The following is a 15,795-nucleotide window of genomic DNA, read 5'->3' as shown; positions in this document are numbered from 1 at the left end:
AAGAGAGAAGCGGTGTCTGTGTTGTGTTGCATTGCGTTGCGTTAATTTATTTTCATTGAGCATATGGTGCCGTGCCGTCCACAGCTCTTCAGTTCTGACAAAGCCAAAATTACTCCTTTTGAAACAATGAGTGCAGGAAGCGCGTTTGTATGGTTATATTGCTTGACGGGGGGGATCCCAAGCAGCTTTCAGCCATAAGGCTACTTTGAGAACATTTCAATTCACCCGACACTAATATTCAAAATGTTGAAAACTATTTCGGCATAGCCTGTAAAGCAGTTTAATTAAATGGAATGTTAGTTGTAAATAAACGAGCTACTTGGTGAGGCTTGGCCTCACAGATGCGCTCGTGCCTTAGATCTCGGGATATTCTGCTTTGGTTTTGATCCAAAAACCCGCCAGAGAGGTTTCCTCATACACACTTTTAAGACCAGCGTCATTTGCAATTTCGATCAACTGCTCTTCCTCCTGCGCTGACATGTTAGGACTATTCGGGATATTGACAAATGGGTTGCGGACCCACTCATTGGTTTGCCGTGGATCTTTGGAGGATGGGAAGAAGCCTAACGCTCAAACTCATTTGAAAGCGCAACAAGGTGATCGCGCACCAGCTGCAAGAGAAAGGGCGCTGCCTCAGTCTCTCCCAAAACCCCCACTACTGTTTGGAACATATCAAATACACCCCGTCCCCACAAATCAAGCTTGGCTTTAAATGCAGCGACTTTATCTGCTAGTTTAAAGACAGTCGTCATTCTCCCCTGGAGTGACAGGTTGAGGTCATTAAGCAACCCGAATATGCCACATAGGTAAGCGAGTTTTGACCCCCAGTCCTCATCACTAAAATGTGCAGCTAACGGTGACTTTTTTTCTGTAAGAAATCTCTGCAGCGGCTTTCGCAACTTAAACACCCTGGCCAGTGTCTGCTAAAGATGCTTGTTTTTTGTTGCTCATTCTAACAGTTTAGCTAACTTCGTGTGACACTACCGTTCGCCAAGAACTGATCAAGTGAAGTGAGCTGACCTGAGGCTGCGCAGCGCTGAAGGCAATATGTAAAGTGTTGAAGGTGGGACAGACGTAAGAAAATAGACCTTGCAAAATGCAAACATGCGTGCAATCAAACAACTGCATATAGGCCTATGCCATGTAAAAACGTGACATTATTGCGAATTAAATTGAGTTTAGTTTGCATGCATTTTTTTTAAAACTCATGTCGTAGGCTACGGCCTGGTTAGGAATGTACGGGCGCGGCCCGGTGGTTGGGGACCGCTGCCTTAGATGGCAGGAAAAATCTTCAGCCTATTAACTGACCACCCGATTCACGTTGGCTGGGGGGGAAGGGGGGCCATCAGACATTTGTGACAATCCGGCCCTGTCCCCCAACAAATCACACCTTCCCACCTCTGACAGCTTAAAAGAACTCACAGACCTATTCACAAACCTGCGGCATTTTGCCGTGTTTTGAAATCCTATGCAGCTTTCAATAGTGAGGAAGCAATTTTGCATTGTAGGCATAACTAACATGCAATAACGCCACCAACAACAACCAAAACTAGGCTAATCATTGTCAAAATGTAAATTAAATGTAACATTATTGTGCATCAAATTAAAATGTTCTCTTTTGCAAACGTAGGCATAGTAACAGAATAATTTAATAATGTTACAAAGATACTACATCAATCCGTATGTTTCATTAGGCTACTAGGCTATTTGTTTTGCCTTATTATTGATTCATTTAGGCTAGGCCTTTTTATTCAGGGGCCGTATTCACAAAGAATTTTAAGGCTAAAAGTAGCTCCTAACTGGCGAATTTAGGAGCCACTCCTAAAAATAATGGCCGTGTCCAGTGGCGTAACAAGCCAATGGTGGGCCCAGGTGCGAGAGCGCTACACGGGCCCCATACCAACGAATTTTGGCCCAAGATGAATTAGCTCTGATACATGCAATACACATTAAGGGTGACTTCAATTGTTTATGCAAAGGGCCTGAGGCACCGAAGTAGTTTAGTTACAGATTACAATTTCAAATAAAAAACACACGACTACATATCCATTACATGTCAAAACATTAAAAAAAATATTTTATTAACAGCCTGCAGGCCAGGGTAATCTAATATTACTGCATTAACATCAACTCGCATAGAATTATGGGAACACTCAATGCGCCTCTTCAACCCTCTGCTGAAACTGCAAGCGTAGATTGCTTGCTTATAAACTCGCACTGCGCAGAAACAAAACTTAATGTAGCCTAACTTATTTAACCGTCCAGAAACCAAATAAAATTATTCATATGCATACAATCCCCAATATGCGTGAATTAGGCCATTAGAAGAAGGCCATCTTACGAGCCTTTCGTTGTGCAGGACAGGATAGCTAACCCACGGAGCCTCTCCTGCCCCATGCTGCTCCTTAGGTATAGGTCTTAATAAATTTGAGTTTGGAAAAAGATCGCTTAGCTGTTGCCACAGTCACAGGCAATGTCAGAAACAACATGAGTAGGCTACACACTTCCCCGAATGTGGATGTTACACTGTCATAATCTACCACCAGCATTTTGGCAAGTTGAAAAATAGATGACATCTGTGAAATCTCTGCTTTAAAGCAAGACCTGAATGAGAGGAGTTGTGTTGGGAATGTCGGTGCAATGCCCCTGCTATAATGGTCTGACAAACGTCTTGCCTTTTCAAGCAGTTCATCATCACCTGCCAGTTGAAGGGTCGTACGTAAAGACTCAAACACATGACAAGTTTCCCGCATACTTGCAAATCTTTGGGAGAGCTGACTGATTATGATGTCCAGAGTTGCATAAAATACCTGCACTTTGACTCTCTGCATAGGTTAAGCGCTCATCTTCCGATAGATCGTCAAAGTGACGCTTCACTCTCCGTGCTCTAAAGTTCTAAAAAAAAAGGAGGCAGGGCGGGGGTACCGACGGGCCCCGGGAGGTCACGGGCCCTGGTGCGACTGCACTTGCTGCACCTACTATAGTTACGCCACTGGCCGTGTCACTCCTAACTTTAGGACTCCTAATTTGTTTCACAAAAAGTAATTCACGAAGCATTTTAGACCTAAAAGTAGCACCTAAAAGTCTGGGACAGCTTAAAAGAATTCGAGAGGACTCCTAACTCACTAAGACCTATTCATAAACAGCTTTTTGTGGCATTTTACGTTGCGATGTTTTGAAATGCGCTATGCGGCAACAGGAGCTTCCAATCGGGAGGGAACAATTTTGCATTCATAAAAGGAATGCAATAACGCACCAACAACAACCAAAACTACTCATTGTTAACATGTAAATTAAATGTAACATTTCATTGTGAATCAAATTAAAATGTTCTCTTTGCAAACGTAGCCTAGGCATTTGGTGACAGATTAATTTAATAATGTTGCAAAGGTACTGCATCAATCCATAGGCCTATGTTTCATTAGGCTACTAGGCTATTTGTTTTGCCTTACTCTTTATTCATTTAGGCTAGGCCTTTTTATTCAGTTATTAATCATCTTCCGTCCTTCGCACTACTTGTGTAGCGCACGCATTCTCCGACCTGTCACCTGTCACTCATCATCGGAAGGGAGGTGTTTGGAATCATTCCCGCGTTACAATCGTCAGCCAATCAAGGTGGTCACTTCAGTCAAGCTCGTGCATGAGTAATGACGTCATCTATAGCAACGAAGACTCACTCCTAGTTTAGGAGTTGTCTGAAAGGCTTTGTGAATAACTTTTAAGAGAAAACTCCAAGCTAAAATCTTTTAGTGCGATTTAGGAGTAGCCTACTCCTAGTGGATAAAAGATAAAAGCCTTTCTGAATAGCCTACGACCCCAGTTATTCATCATCTTCCGTCCTTGTGTAGCGCACGCATTCTGAGACCTGTCACCTGTCACTCATTATCGTAAGGGAGGTGTTTGGAATCATCAGCCAATCAAGGTGGTCACGCCTGCCCATTTACACAAATTAATGGTCGAATATTACTGATGATCATTGTTAAGAACATGCAGTGTGCGTAGGGCACCAAAAACATCTTGCTCGTAAAAAAGCATCATACCGCACATTGTGGCGGGTCTGTTATTTAGCCTACTGTAGGCTGCGCAAACCACAGAGCAAGCCTGCATTTGAGGCCTTCTGTTGAAGAATTGTATATAAAGCCTGCGCTAACAGTAATCCTCCTGCCCCTGATAGGCCTACCACAGCTGTGGATATGTGTGGAATGTTCAAGTAATAACACAATCCAATGTGTGTCTCAATTGTCCCCCGCTGACCACCTCACACATTTCTCTAGATTTTGCAACGAATTTACATGACACATTGCCATAAAAATTTTTAGGACACAGAATAATGTTTGTAATGATACCAGTTAGGCCTACGTTTAACAGTAACAAGTGTAATGAGCTACTCATTGTCGAAGGTGCATGGTCAAGTGAAATTCTTACTTTGGAAAACAAACATTTGCCGATATCATCGCCGATCATCAGAATATTGCTCTGGACTGCAGGTAACTTGTTAAGCCAGTGGTTCTCAAACTTTTATTTAATTCCCCACTTTGATCAAGGGGCATGACTGATGATAGTGGAGATAACGTGTTATCCCGAGGCCTTTGCCAGTCAGCATCTCCGACGGTAGTCTACCCTATTAAAAATATAAGTTTTCGATGTCCCAAACGGAGAGACATAGGCTACTTTATTGTTTTTAACGATCTCTATGCTACTCACAAAAATGTAGGCATGGGGACATGATGAAGTAGGCTATCCAACTGTCGTGTGTTAAATTATTGTGATTACGAGCCAGTGGTTTTCAAACATGCGTGACTCGGACATCTAACTAAATGCAACAGGCTCATATCGTCCTCGCATTCGCAAAATGGGGACCAGTGTTTTGTCAAATTGCAAATAGCTATTCGTTTTAACGATTTTTTATGATAGTATGCTTTTTGTATAGGCTACTATCTTAATCTTGGAATATCGGGAGGGAAGTGGCGCGTCTGCAGTCAGCCAAATATGAATGTAATTCTGCGGCATAAAGCAGATGTATTTGTTTATTGTACAGAAACATAAAAATGACATGTCAAGCAGTCAATTGACTACATTGCAGTCAAGAAGTAGGGCAAATTAAGACACTGTTTTGATTTGCGTAGTTGAATTGCCCCCAACACTGACAATAACATAGCAGATTTCGATTTTCGCTACCACCGTGTAGTCAAGCCTTAAGCCATACCCAAGTAGCCTTAATCGAGGTAATGTTTAATTATGCATGATTTATTTTGTTATTGAATTCGTTGGCTGGGATTCCTCTCGGTAACAATTATGTTTGTAGCCTCCTGCTTTTTCAGAGGGGGCGGCAGTCAGGCTACTGACAGAGCGATGTACAGTGGCAGAGCGACGCACAGTGGCTGAAAGTGGTACTAAAGCTTCACGCAGCTTCACGCCTCGTAATGCGCGAATGAAGTGGCCATTTGAAAGCGATGCCCACTGTAATCCTCACATAACAATATTCACATGCTATTATAGATGTATTACATGGTCCTAAACAAATTGTTGTGATATTATGTTATAGTTTACCTGTTACTGCTGAGCATCATGTGAGAGGAGCGACATAATTGCTAAAAAGTGCATATGTTACATATGGGTATTTGTGTGTGTAGGGGTACGGGTAGGGGTGGGATGGGCAAACATGTCATCATAGCACACTGACATCAAAACAATAGGCTCAGGTACAATATTTCAATAGTAGGCAAATCTAGTAGTAATAGCTTAAGAGTTTCAAGCATTTTCTTCAAATACTAAATAAATACTTAAAATACAGATAAATAATATAAATAGATAGTTAAAATATAAAAATATAAAAATAAAAAACATGTTTCAAGTAAATTCTTCAGAAAGCCATCAACCTGTTTCATGGTCCTCTTTTTTCATGAATTATTCGTTATCCGAGACAACAATTTTAACCATGTACATTCATTTCAAGCATTTTCTCTAATCTTGATCTTAAATCTGAGCATGGCATTGAATTCCCTATATGTGAAAACCTATAAAAGCACATTACATTCAGGTTTTTACCTTCAGTCCTACAGTCCGTACAGTCCTAAAGATAAGTGATTAATTAGATTTTGACCTGGCAGCGGCGGCCATATTGGATTTCTCCGTTTTGAGGCATTATGGGACATTTTTGAGCCTGGCATACAGAAGATTTGAATTCAGCACCCTTCAAAACCCCTAAAAATGTTGTATGCCAAAAATTAACATGATTTGCCTTCAGGGTTAATTTATTTTCAAAATTTACCTAGACTAAATTGGTCGATCCTCTGCCTGTGCCAGCAGACTCTCTCCCAGTGGCTGTCTGTACATCTGAGGATGTGAGTGTGTCTGTATCTATTCTCAAGCCTAAGTCTCAACCACAATCTGTTCACCTACCCAAACCCTCCAAGTCCCTGTCCCAGTCAGGGTCCAACACAGTCCCTGACCTGAACAGGTTTGTGCCCGTCACGGTTTCAGTCAGTGTACCTGTCTGTGTTCCTGTCACGTTTCCCTTTATTGTCCCACTCACCGTGCCGATCTCAGTCCTACTCACTGTGCCTGTCCATGTTCCTGTCTCTGTGTCTGGCCACATTAGCATCCCAGTTACCATTCCTCTCTCAGTCCCTATAACGATACCTGTAACTATTCCGATCACTGCTCCCATTACTGTATCTGTTAAGGTCCCTGCAGAGCGGTAGATAAAACAGAGTGGCGACACTCCCATAGACTTCCATAGGAAACAATGGCGCCGCTTTTTCCCGGCTACTTCCACGTTATGCTGAGCTCAAAAGTTCCTAACTTTGACATTCACGGCTTAAGCCCCATTCACTTCCATTGCTTTCTGCCTGATATTGTCAGTGGTAAGTAGACGAAGGTACGACGTTCTTTTAATTGGCATATGCATTTCCTATACCAACTGCACTAGTAGATACTGGTGTGAAACTGAGAAAAATGACTTTAAAGTTTTTTTGTTGTCCAGCCAATTGTATGATAGGTAGGACACTGAAAATTTGCCAAGTAATTGTCATAATGAATACATTTATCTACATTAAAAAATTCAGCTCAAACTTGACCTTTGACCCTTATTTGGAAGTTACTGTATTCTGCCTTTGCATTATCTGCAAAACAATAATGGGTCATACAAAGGCAAAATACCTTAACTTCTAATTTATTGACCATTTGGACTTTTATCACTCTATAGAAAAAATTCTATGATAACAATGATAGCCTTAAGATAACTGTAACGATCCTGTGTTCCCTGTCCCTCCTTTGTTTACCTCCTGTCCCCATGTGCTTTGTGTTTACCTGCCTGTCACCTGTCTTTGTCTCCACCCCATCTCCTTATTTGGTCTGTGCTTCCTGTCTTGTTAGTTTTCCCTCCGTTTCTGTTTCCACACCTGTTCCCCGTTATTGTCTTGTTTTACCTTGATCATTGTCCACCTGTGCCCTGTTACCTATTGTGTATGTAAACCCTCTGTCTCCTCTCAGTCCTTGTCGGTTAATAGTCTATGTGGTTGTGTTCTAGAATAAAGATTCCTGTATGTCAAAGATTCCTTTGCCTTGTGATACTTTGCCCGTGCAGCCGTGACAATAACATTTAGGCTTAATATTAGGCCTACATCAATAGAATATTACAAAATACAAAATAATGAGAAGGCTACACTGGAACATTTTAAAACGTTATCGTTGTACTTAATTTAAGTAAAATAACACTTTAAGAGGTTGTTGAAAACCAGCCACAACATGATCCAAGCCAATGCAATTGGAAACATAATAATTTACTGTCTGTGTCGTGCGGGCGGCTGAGGAGTCACACATTGATTGGTTTTCTTTCTTGACAAATTAAAGGGACATCGACTTAAGGACATGCTGTGTAGTTTTGTTCGTATGGGAGTCAAATATTTTGCAACCAACACTGTCCAGCTTTAGCTAATAGCTTACCCACAGCGACACTTAAAATTGAATGACAACATCCAGACAACTTTGCACTTTGATATATTTTAGACTAGCTAGCCTGCACATAATTATATTGCGAATGGGGTTGCTGAAAACTTGTGATGGATTTAAACAATGGATTTGTCTTCTCAGTTTATGTTGTTTTCCATCCGTAAGCTGCGATCTAAGTTTTATCTGCTGGGTTGGTTTGTGTGCGACATGTTGTAATGTTTTCTCCTCGCCGGGGAGGGACGGGGAGGTGTATTGTAAGGCGTGCCCAACCCTCTCGCTTTTTTTATGTCAGTGAGTGGACTTGCAGATTGGCAGGCAGCTAGCCACCCTGTATGGCACGAGAAAACATGTACATGAGACATTTATGGTGTCTTACAGTTGCCTGGCACAGCATCTATCATGTAGGCTATTTGTGGATCAGGAACAGTTGTGCATCGCTAGCTAACCAGGCTACATCCTAGCTGAATTTCACAAAATCTGAAGTAGTTAATGCTAGATAGTAAAACAACCACTGCAACATTTTCTTTTCACTTTATTGAAGTGTGGCTGAAGTGCTTCAATTAGGCCTACATACAATACATAGGCATAAGGCACTCTGCCTTTGTTTTACCCACCACCAACGTTAATATGCTTTGCTGCGTTGAAATTACGGTGCACTGTAACTTAATTCCAGTGTTCTATAGAGCCGCGAAACAAAGCTAAAGAACCGCAACTGATGTTACGGGCTTCTGCCTTGGCTTACCCTCTGCTTTTTGAAGTTACGGCAAAAACAGCATCTTATTTTGATAAGAAAACAACAAAATTAAGATATTTGTCCACATGATAAAACTGATGCCCATTGTTCCAAAAATGCTGCTTGTTTAACTGATATTTATAGCTTAAATGTTGATCGAAATTTCAAAGCTAAAAGTTATCCTGCAAACCTTGATGTGGAGATAGCTTAAAATTAATGTTCCTATGTTAATAATGAATTTCAGACAAAACACATTTGGTTAGCCTATTGTAGTAGGGCAACTTTAGATGATAGGTTGGTTGTCAACAGATTTTTATAATGCTAGAATTATATATTTCAAACTTGATTGCGTTAGCTTACGTTAGCTAGTCAGCTCATTCACATACATAGTGTTAACGATATATGCTATGAGGGGGAACACAAACTTTATCTTGATAAAATACATTTCATTCAGCATGGTAACTCTTGGTATTCAGATGTGCTGGTTATCAATGAGTTTGTGATTAACGCTTTTCAGGTGAAAAATGGGGCAAATGAATGTGATTATTGTCTTTAAACCTGATATAGATTAGCTCGCTAGATGGCGAGTTGTATGGCGTTATGAACTGAACCGTGCTGAACATGACATGAAGTAGGCTAGTGTCCACGACTCGTGAACGAGGGGATTTCAGTTATGACTTTCAGGGGAAGCAGTATGAGCAAAACCTAGACTATTATAAGTTATTGTTGTTACTGGTGCGTGGCTCTTCCCTTGCCAGCCCAGTCCCGTGCCACTATCACTGTAACAAACGGGACAGTGCAGTGGCACAAGCAGTAGGCGAGTGTGGCACGAGCGTTGACAGTGGCGTCATATAGTAGCCTGCAGTAGGAGTTTTTGCTCCAACTGATAATCGATTTCAGGTTTCAGTTAATTTAGTTTTCAGTAATTTTACATTTTGTGTTGGTGTTCTTGGTGTAATATTTTGATTGCTTTGTCTGCCAAGTAATTTGTCAAATACATAGCGAAGTTTGCATGGAAGAGACTGACGTGACAAGAGGGCATTGCCTTTCATTCGGTCAGTGATCTTTGTAAGTAGGACAAATGTCTTTTTTTGGATAACTGAAAAGTGTAGTCAGGTTAATAGGGCATAGGTCACTCTGAAAGTAATCCCCAACAAAATTATTCTTCATGTTGTTATTGTTATATTTTTTGTGTGGACTTGTGGCACCCCCAGCCTTGCAAATGGTTGGCTGTGTATGGGTAGCCTATGTAAAACTCTTGCTGGAGATGGCCTCTTGCTTAGGTTTCTGCTAATTACTTAATGTGTTGTCCCAAGTATACACTGAGTGTTACCTGCTCTGTTCTCTCCCTCCATTCTCCACTGTGCCTGTTCTGCTTATCCAGGACCAAGGATGCAGAGGACAAGAAGGGTGTGCGATATACGAGTGGAATGGTCAGATAAGATTATATGGAGTATATGGAGAGCTATCCATTCCTTCCACATTGTGTCTTTAACACTACACGCAAAGAGCTGTTTGGAACTGTTGAAGTGTACGTGAACCACGTGACCGCGTGTCGGTGACTTCAAAGAGTGTCTCAACTTCAAAGAGTGTCGCAACTCTCTTTTTCTATGGCTCTGGGTCCCTGTGACCATTCCCGTGCCTTTGTCTCCTGTTGTGCCTGTGTCTCCTGTCGTGCCCTTGTCTTCTGTTGTGCCTGTGCCTGCATCCGAGTCTCCTGTCATGCCTGAATCTCGGTCTGTCTCTGTAAGTCTGTCCCTGTGTCTAAGTCCATCTCTTCTGTGCATGTCTTGTCCGAGTCACCTGCCTTGGTGGAGCCTGTTTCCCCGTTGGCTGACCTTGAGTCTGCTGACTCTCTGAGTGTCTCGCCTGCCCTGCCGGAGCCATCCTTTGCAGTGGCCTCAGCTATTTGCCATATTGCCGGGTCGTCCTCTTTGCCAACCATGTCTACCTTCCAGGTCACTGCCCCAATCCCTTGAGCGTCTTGTCTACCTCCCCTGCCACTGGATCTCAGACATGGGTCCCTCAATCACCCACCCAGCTTGGATTTTTGGACTCTGGTGGGGGCTGTAGATCCAGGTTCATGTTTCTTGTGTATTATGTTCTTGCCCTGTAGTGATCTCTTTGTCTTCTGTTCCTTGTCACTTACTGCGTCCTGTACCATGTGTTCCTTTGTCATGTGCTTTTGTTACTTCCTTTGTCTTGAGGTTCAGGTTCAGTCGAGGTTATTTAGTTTTACTTTTGAGGTTCTTGTGTGCATTTTTTTGAGCAGAAGACCAATTTAGCGACAGACTTGAGAGACTATGGCAACAAAAGTATTTTAAGGGTAGGACAAGCCATTTTGGAGACATAAATCTGATTATTGCAGCACCACCATGAGGCTATTATGTGTCATTTCATGCACCTAAGTAGCAGGTGAGGTTTCCAACCCACCTACCAACTTCGGTGCATTTTGGCCTTTTTTGCTGCACAATCAGCAAAAAAGCTGCCCAATCACTTTTCACCCTTTCTAAAAACTGACAAGAACAAGAACAGTAGGGTTTTAGCAGCTTCCTTGGACCCCTAAAATAGATATTTGAGCTGTAATTACAGATAAAATTAGTGGAACGGATGAGCTTTGTAACTGAATAAACGTATAGTTTTAACTGGGTGATATACATACAGTATGCATGTGTGTCTGTGTGGTACCTTAAGGGCAAAGTATTGATATCTTGTAATCTGATGGTTGCGGTCACTATAGGGGTCCAGTGGGGTGAACATGATGCTGAAAGGTCCAGCCCACTGGCTGAAGAGAATGAAGAGGTGATGACGTAGACTCTGCTGGGGGAAGAGGAACCGTCGCTGATGCACTAGCACAAATAGGAAACAAGGACAATAACTGTCACATACATATAGTATATCAGTATCACTTAATAAAGCATACATACACATCTGTCAGTTAAACCCAAGAAAACACCAGTCAGTGAGAGAGACATATTTAACATGTTGAGCACTTTTCTTTGTATTAAAGACAGGAGATAATTGACAGGAAGACCTATGGGCAAGGTCTCGAGGTGGCATATATATTTGTAATTTACAAATTGATGACACAAAGAGAAACTAACAGTGTTGCAAATGGCCGAAATGGTATGTGTAGCAATGATTATGACATGCCATTATCACAGACGGCTTTTCTAGATCCTGAGCTTGGTTTTCTCTGTCCTGCTACCTGTAAGCACTGTGCGTGTGCCACACCCCCCTGCATCCACTCCGTGGTTTTCCTGAGCGCTCTGCTGTCAGCGCACCTGTAGCTGATGAGAGAATGGGCTGATTGAATCAGCCATGGTATATAAACTGTGCTCCGTGGAGCAGTCTCAGTGGAATTTTCTTGTCATCTTGTCTGAGCCACAAGTAATTTCATGTTTCTGCTCTCTGTTGCGAATTTGTAGCACCTTTCAAAATCATTGCCCGTCATAGTTTTTAAAGACTTATTGGATTGCGGATTCTCTCACTGCTCTACCTGTTAATGTGTTACGACGTCTGACTGTTTATTGGATTACAGATTCTCTCATCACCCGTCTCACCGGCTTAGGAAATTCACCAATTGCAACTTTTAACATTCAAAGATCACACTGTATTATCCAAATATGTGCACTCATCAACACTCTAGGAACTATTTAATACCTCTGGCATTGTTAGAAACATTCGACAATAACCTCAACCATCCTCTCTCTCTCTCTCTCTCTCTCAACTCTCCCTCCTACCTCTTCTCTCTGTCTTGCCATTCAAGTCCCGCTCCCCCCCCCCCTCTCAACTCTTCCTCTCTTGCCTTTTCTCTCTATAGTATAACACTATATAGTACCATTGATATACTTATGAATACTAGCCATCATTACTTATGGTAATACTAACCCACTTTATATATCCCTTTCTTCCCCCTTACCTCACTTGTGAGGTACACCATTACCAGTCATCAGCCATCCTTGTGTTTGGCCCTCATCGCACTCAAGTCCCATCCCTATGACTGCCCTACCATCGCCTGTTGCGGATTCCTCGTCCGCGCAGCCTAGCGACCCATTACTTGCCCTATGACAACTCCTAATCTCTATGGACAATTCATTCCCTACACTGGACTATGTGAACTTTCTGACACTAAATAGGATTCATGCATTATCATACTGGCTATGTAACCATGCTACCTTTTTGTAACATATACCTCAGGTGGCTTTAAACACCATGCTCTATTCTCTACACCTAACTGACCCTAGGCAGATGGGTCAGGCCCTTGAGTCGTGGATCTGCTCGAGGTTTCTTCCTATATGTATCTCCAAATCTAGGGAGTTTTTCCTCGCCCCTGTTACTCATGGGCTCTCTCTGAATGTTTAACACTCTGTAAAGCGCCATGAGACATGTGTAATGTTTTGGTGCTCTATAAGTGAAATTAAATTGAAATTGAATTGAAATGAATAGTTATTTAATAAATAAAATGTCAGAAAATGGTGAAACAAAATGATCAGTGTTTCCCATAGCTCAATATCTTGTCCTTAATGCTTTGTTTTGTCCACAAGCCAAACATATTTTGTTTACTGTCATAGAGGAGTATATTCCTTAAAAATGCATTTTCCTTAAAAATGACCTAAACAGATTATCTGATCACCAAAACAGTTGGCTATTAATATTGGGCAACTAATAGATTCCTCAATTAGTTGCTGTAGCCCTACAGTTTAGAGGTGTGGGGCTATTTATCTTCTCATGTGAAGTGAATCCACTGATATTCATCAGGATAATGAGGCTGAGACAAGGATAGACTTTCCATGACTTTTTTCATTTAAAAATGTCCATGACCTTTTACAACCTACTGTACTAGTACACAGTTGCATTCTTTTCACAGGCGGGGCTTATTTGAATGAAAATCTAACAGTCTTTTCCATGCCTTTGCTGATAAGCTAGTTTGGTTATGTCAATTTGGGAGGACACAATCACAACCCAAATGTCTTGTTGTAGAATGTTGTAGTACTCCTGCTTGAAGTTTGTGCCTACTTGTTACAAGACATTGGCCATTGAAGCCCTACATTTGTGCATTGACGTCATTCACTGGGTAGCACAATACAAAATACCATAAGACTTAGGCCATATCAGTATAACTGGGCCCTTTAATGGGCAGTCCTGGATTCTCCTTTTCACTTACCTGGGACATACTGGATGAGGTTGGCCACCATTGCACTGAAGTGAGCACGGATGTCTTTGAAGATCTCAATATCCTTATCGCTGTCGGCCTCCAACAGCATGCGGGTCAGGTCCACATACTCCAGGAAGAGAGCCCCAAGTGCCTGTGTATCTTGCTCCAGAGCCCCATTACTGCTGCATAGGAGAACATCACCAATTTACTCCGGATCACTGTGTGAGTTTGTGATACTTATGTATGCTTGTATTGGTGATCTTAAAAATGGAAAGGGTATTTCAATTGACCAGCATATTAGTGCATGGAAATGCACTGTACTGTTCTTCCTAAGCTTCTTCTTATTCTTCCTCCAACCACTTTTTCTGTGCTCTATTCAACTTCAACTCTTTAACGTAGAAACTTCGTTACATAGGTCTTCCAAAGGACATGGCTGCTCTGTATTTTTTAAATGAGTAAATTTGATACTTTAACCCTCAGAACTCCAGGGGCACGCCCCCGTGCTGCTGATGCAACCTTGGGACTAACTTTAGCAGACACACTCGTTGTCTGGAGGTGCCACTGGTGTCTTTTGAAAGGGGAGGGTTCAGGAATCACCCTAAGATAAGTGGTTTTGACTTGGCTTGCATTATAGAAAGTAGTGTCAACATGACTTTGAGGGGAGATATCTCTCTGACTATGATATTTGTAGAAAAAATTTCAACAGTATTTATTTCAGAATAAGTGTGTATGATTTCAATCTATAAAAACTAATAATAATAATAAATAAATAAATAAATACATATTTTGATGTTCTTTGCTCATGTTTGTGTATAGTAAAATGAAATGACAACACTTTAATCATATTGCTTAAGTTGTGCTGAAAAACAACACACAATGATCCAAAACACACAGCCAAACAAGGCAAGAAATGGTTAACTGAGAACAATATCAACATTTTAGAGTCCAGACCTCAATCCGTCAAAAAAGTGAGCACAAGGCCAGAGTGATGGCAAATAATCGTTCCTGACTGAAAACCCGGATTGCTGTTAAAAAGGTGTGGTCGGCCCCGGCAGTGGCGCGACTGGCTGGGGCACCTGCACCGTACGCCGGCGACCCGGGTTCGATTCCCGCCCTGTGGTCCTTTCCGGATTCCACCCCGACTCTCCCACTCACTTCCTGTCAATCTCCACTATCCTATCTAATTAAAGGCATAAAAAGCCCAAAAAATATACTTAAAAAAAAAAAAAAAGGTGTGGTCTAGAATCATTGTGGAGACATGGAGAGGCTTGGTAGATATTATAAGAACCATTTTGAGAGTTGTGAATGCAAATAAAGATGTTTCCATTGATTATTTAAAAAGGGTATGAATAATTTTGGACTTGCCATTTTTCATAAAAATGTTAAAAAATATGAAAATGTTTCTTTTTTTAATCCCATGTTTCTCCCACACTGTCTTACAAACTTTTGGCATGTGGCATTTGTTCTTAACTGTACATCTTTCAACATTAATTAAACCATCTATCTCACCGTCTATCAACAACCATTAAACTATCTGTCTATCAACATCCATTAAACGATCGATCAAGTAAGGGATAACGGCCGCGGAGGTGTCCTGTTATACGGAATTAATGGACAAGGGGGAGGCAAAGAACTCCCCGACGCTCAACGGAGCAGGGTTTCCTCTGCCCGAGTAACAGTACCCTAGCAACCAACATAGCAACCACTTAATTTAGCATGGCAACCATCTCTGCCCAAGAAACACCTTAGCAATCATCTCAATTAACCTAACAACCATCAATATATACAGGGCATATGGAAAGTTTTCAGACCCTTTCAAGTTTTCCACCTAAATGAATTCACTGGACATTATTAGAGGGTACAAGGTCAAGAGAATTGTCCGTTGAAGACACAGATCTGGGGAGGGTACAAAAACATTTCTGCAGCATTGAAAGTGCCCAAGAGCATGGTA

At 41.6% G+C, this 15,795-nt stretch overlaps 1 protein-coding gene across 1 annotated transcript in view; it reads right to left on the bottom strand.

Annotated features, from left to right (window-relative positions):
* Positions 1–15,795, bottom strand: part of LOC143121459 (protein furry homolog) — a 522,367-nt gene that overhangs the window by 163,732 nt on the left and 342,840 nt on the right. Inside the window, exons 25-26 of the mRNA XM_076281827.1 lie at positions 13,854–14,026; positions 11,375–11,535 (exon numbers count right to left, since the gene is read on the bottom strand). Coding sequence (XP_076137942.1) covers positions 11,375–11,535; positions 13,854–14,026 — 334 coding nt within the window. The remainder of the gene's footprint in view (positions 1–11,374; positions 11,536–13,853; positions 14,027–15,795) is intronic.

Source organism: Alosa pseudoharengus, unplaced genomic scaffold, assembly GCF_046254945.1.
Source record: "Alosa pseudoharengus isolate Yale_2024_CS ecotype anadromous, Long Island Sound unplaced genomic scaffold, YU_APseudo_1.1 YU_APseudo_1.1_scf_13, whole genome shotgun sequence".
Lineage (NCBI taxonomy): Eukaryota > Metazoa > Chordata > Actinopteri > Clupeiformes > Clupeidae > Alosa > Alosa pseudoharengus.
This window is presented reverse-complemented; position numbering and strand designations above follow the sequence as displayed.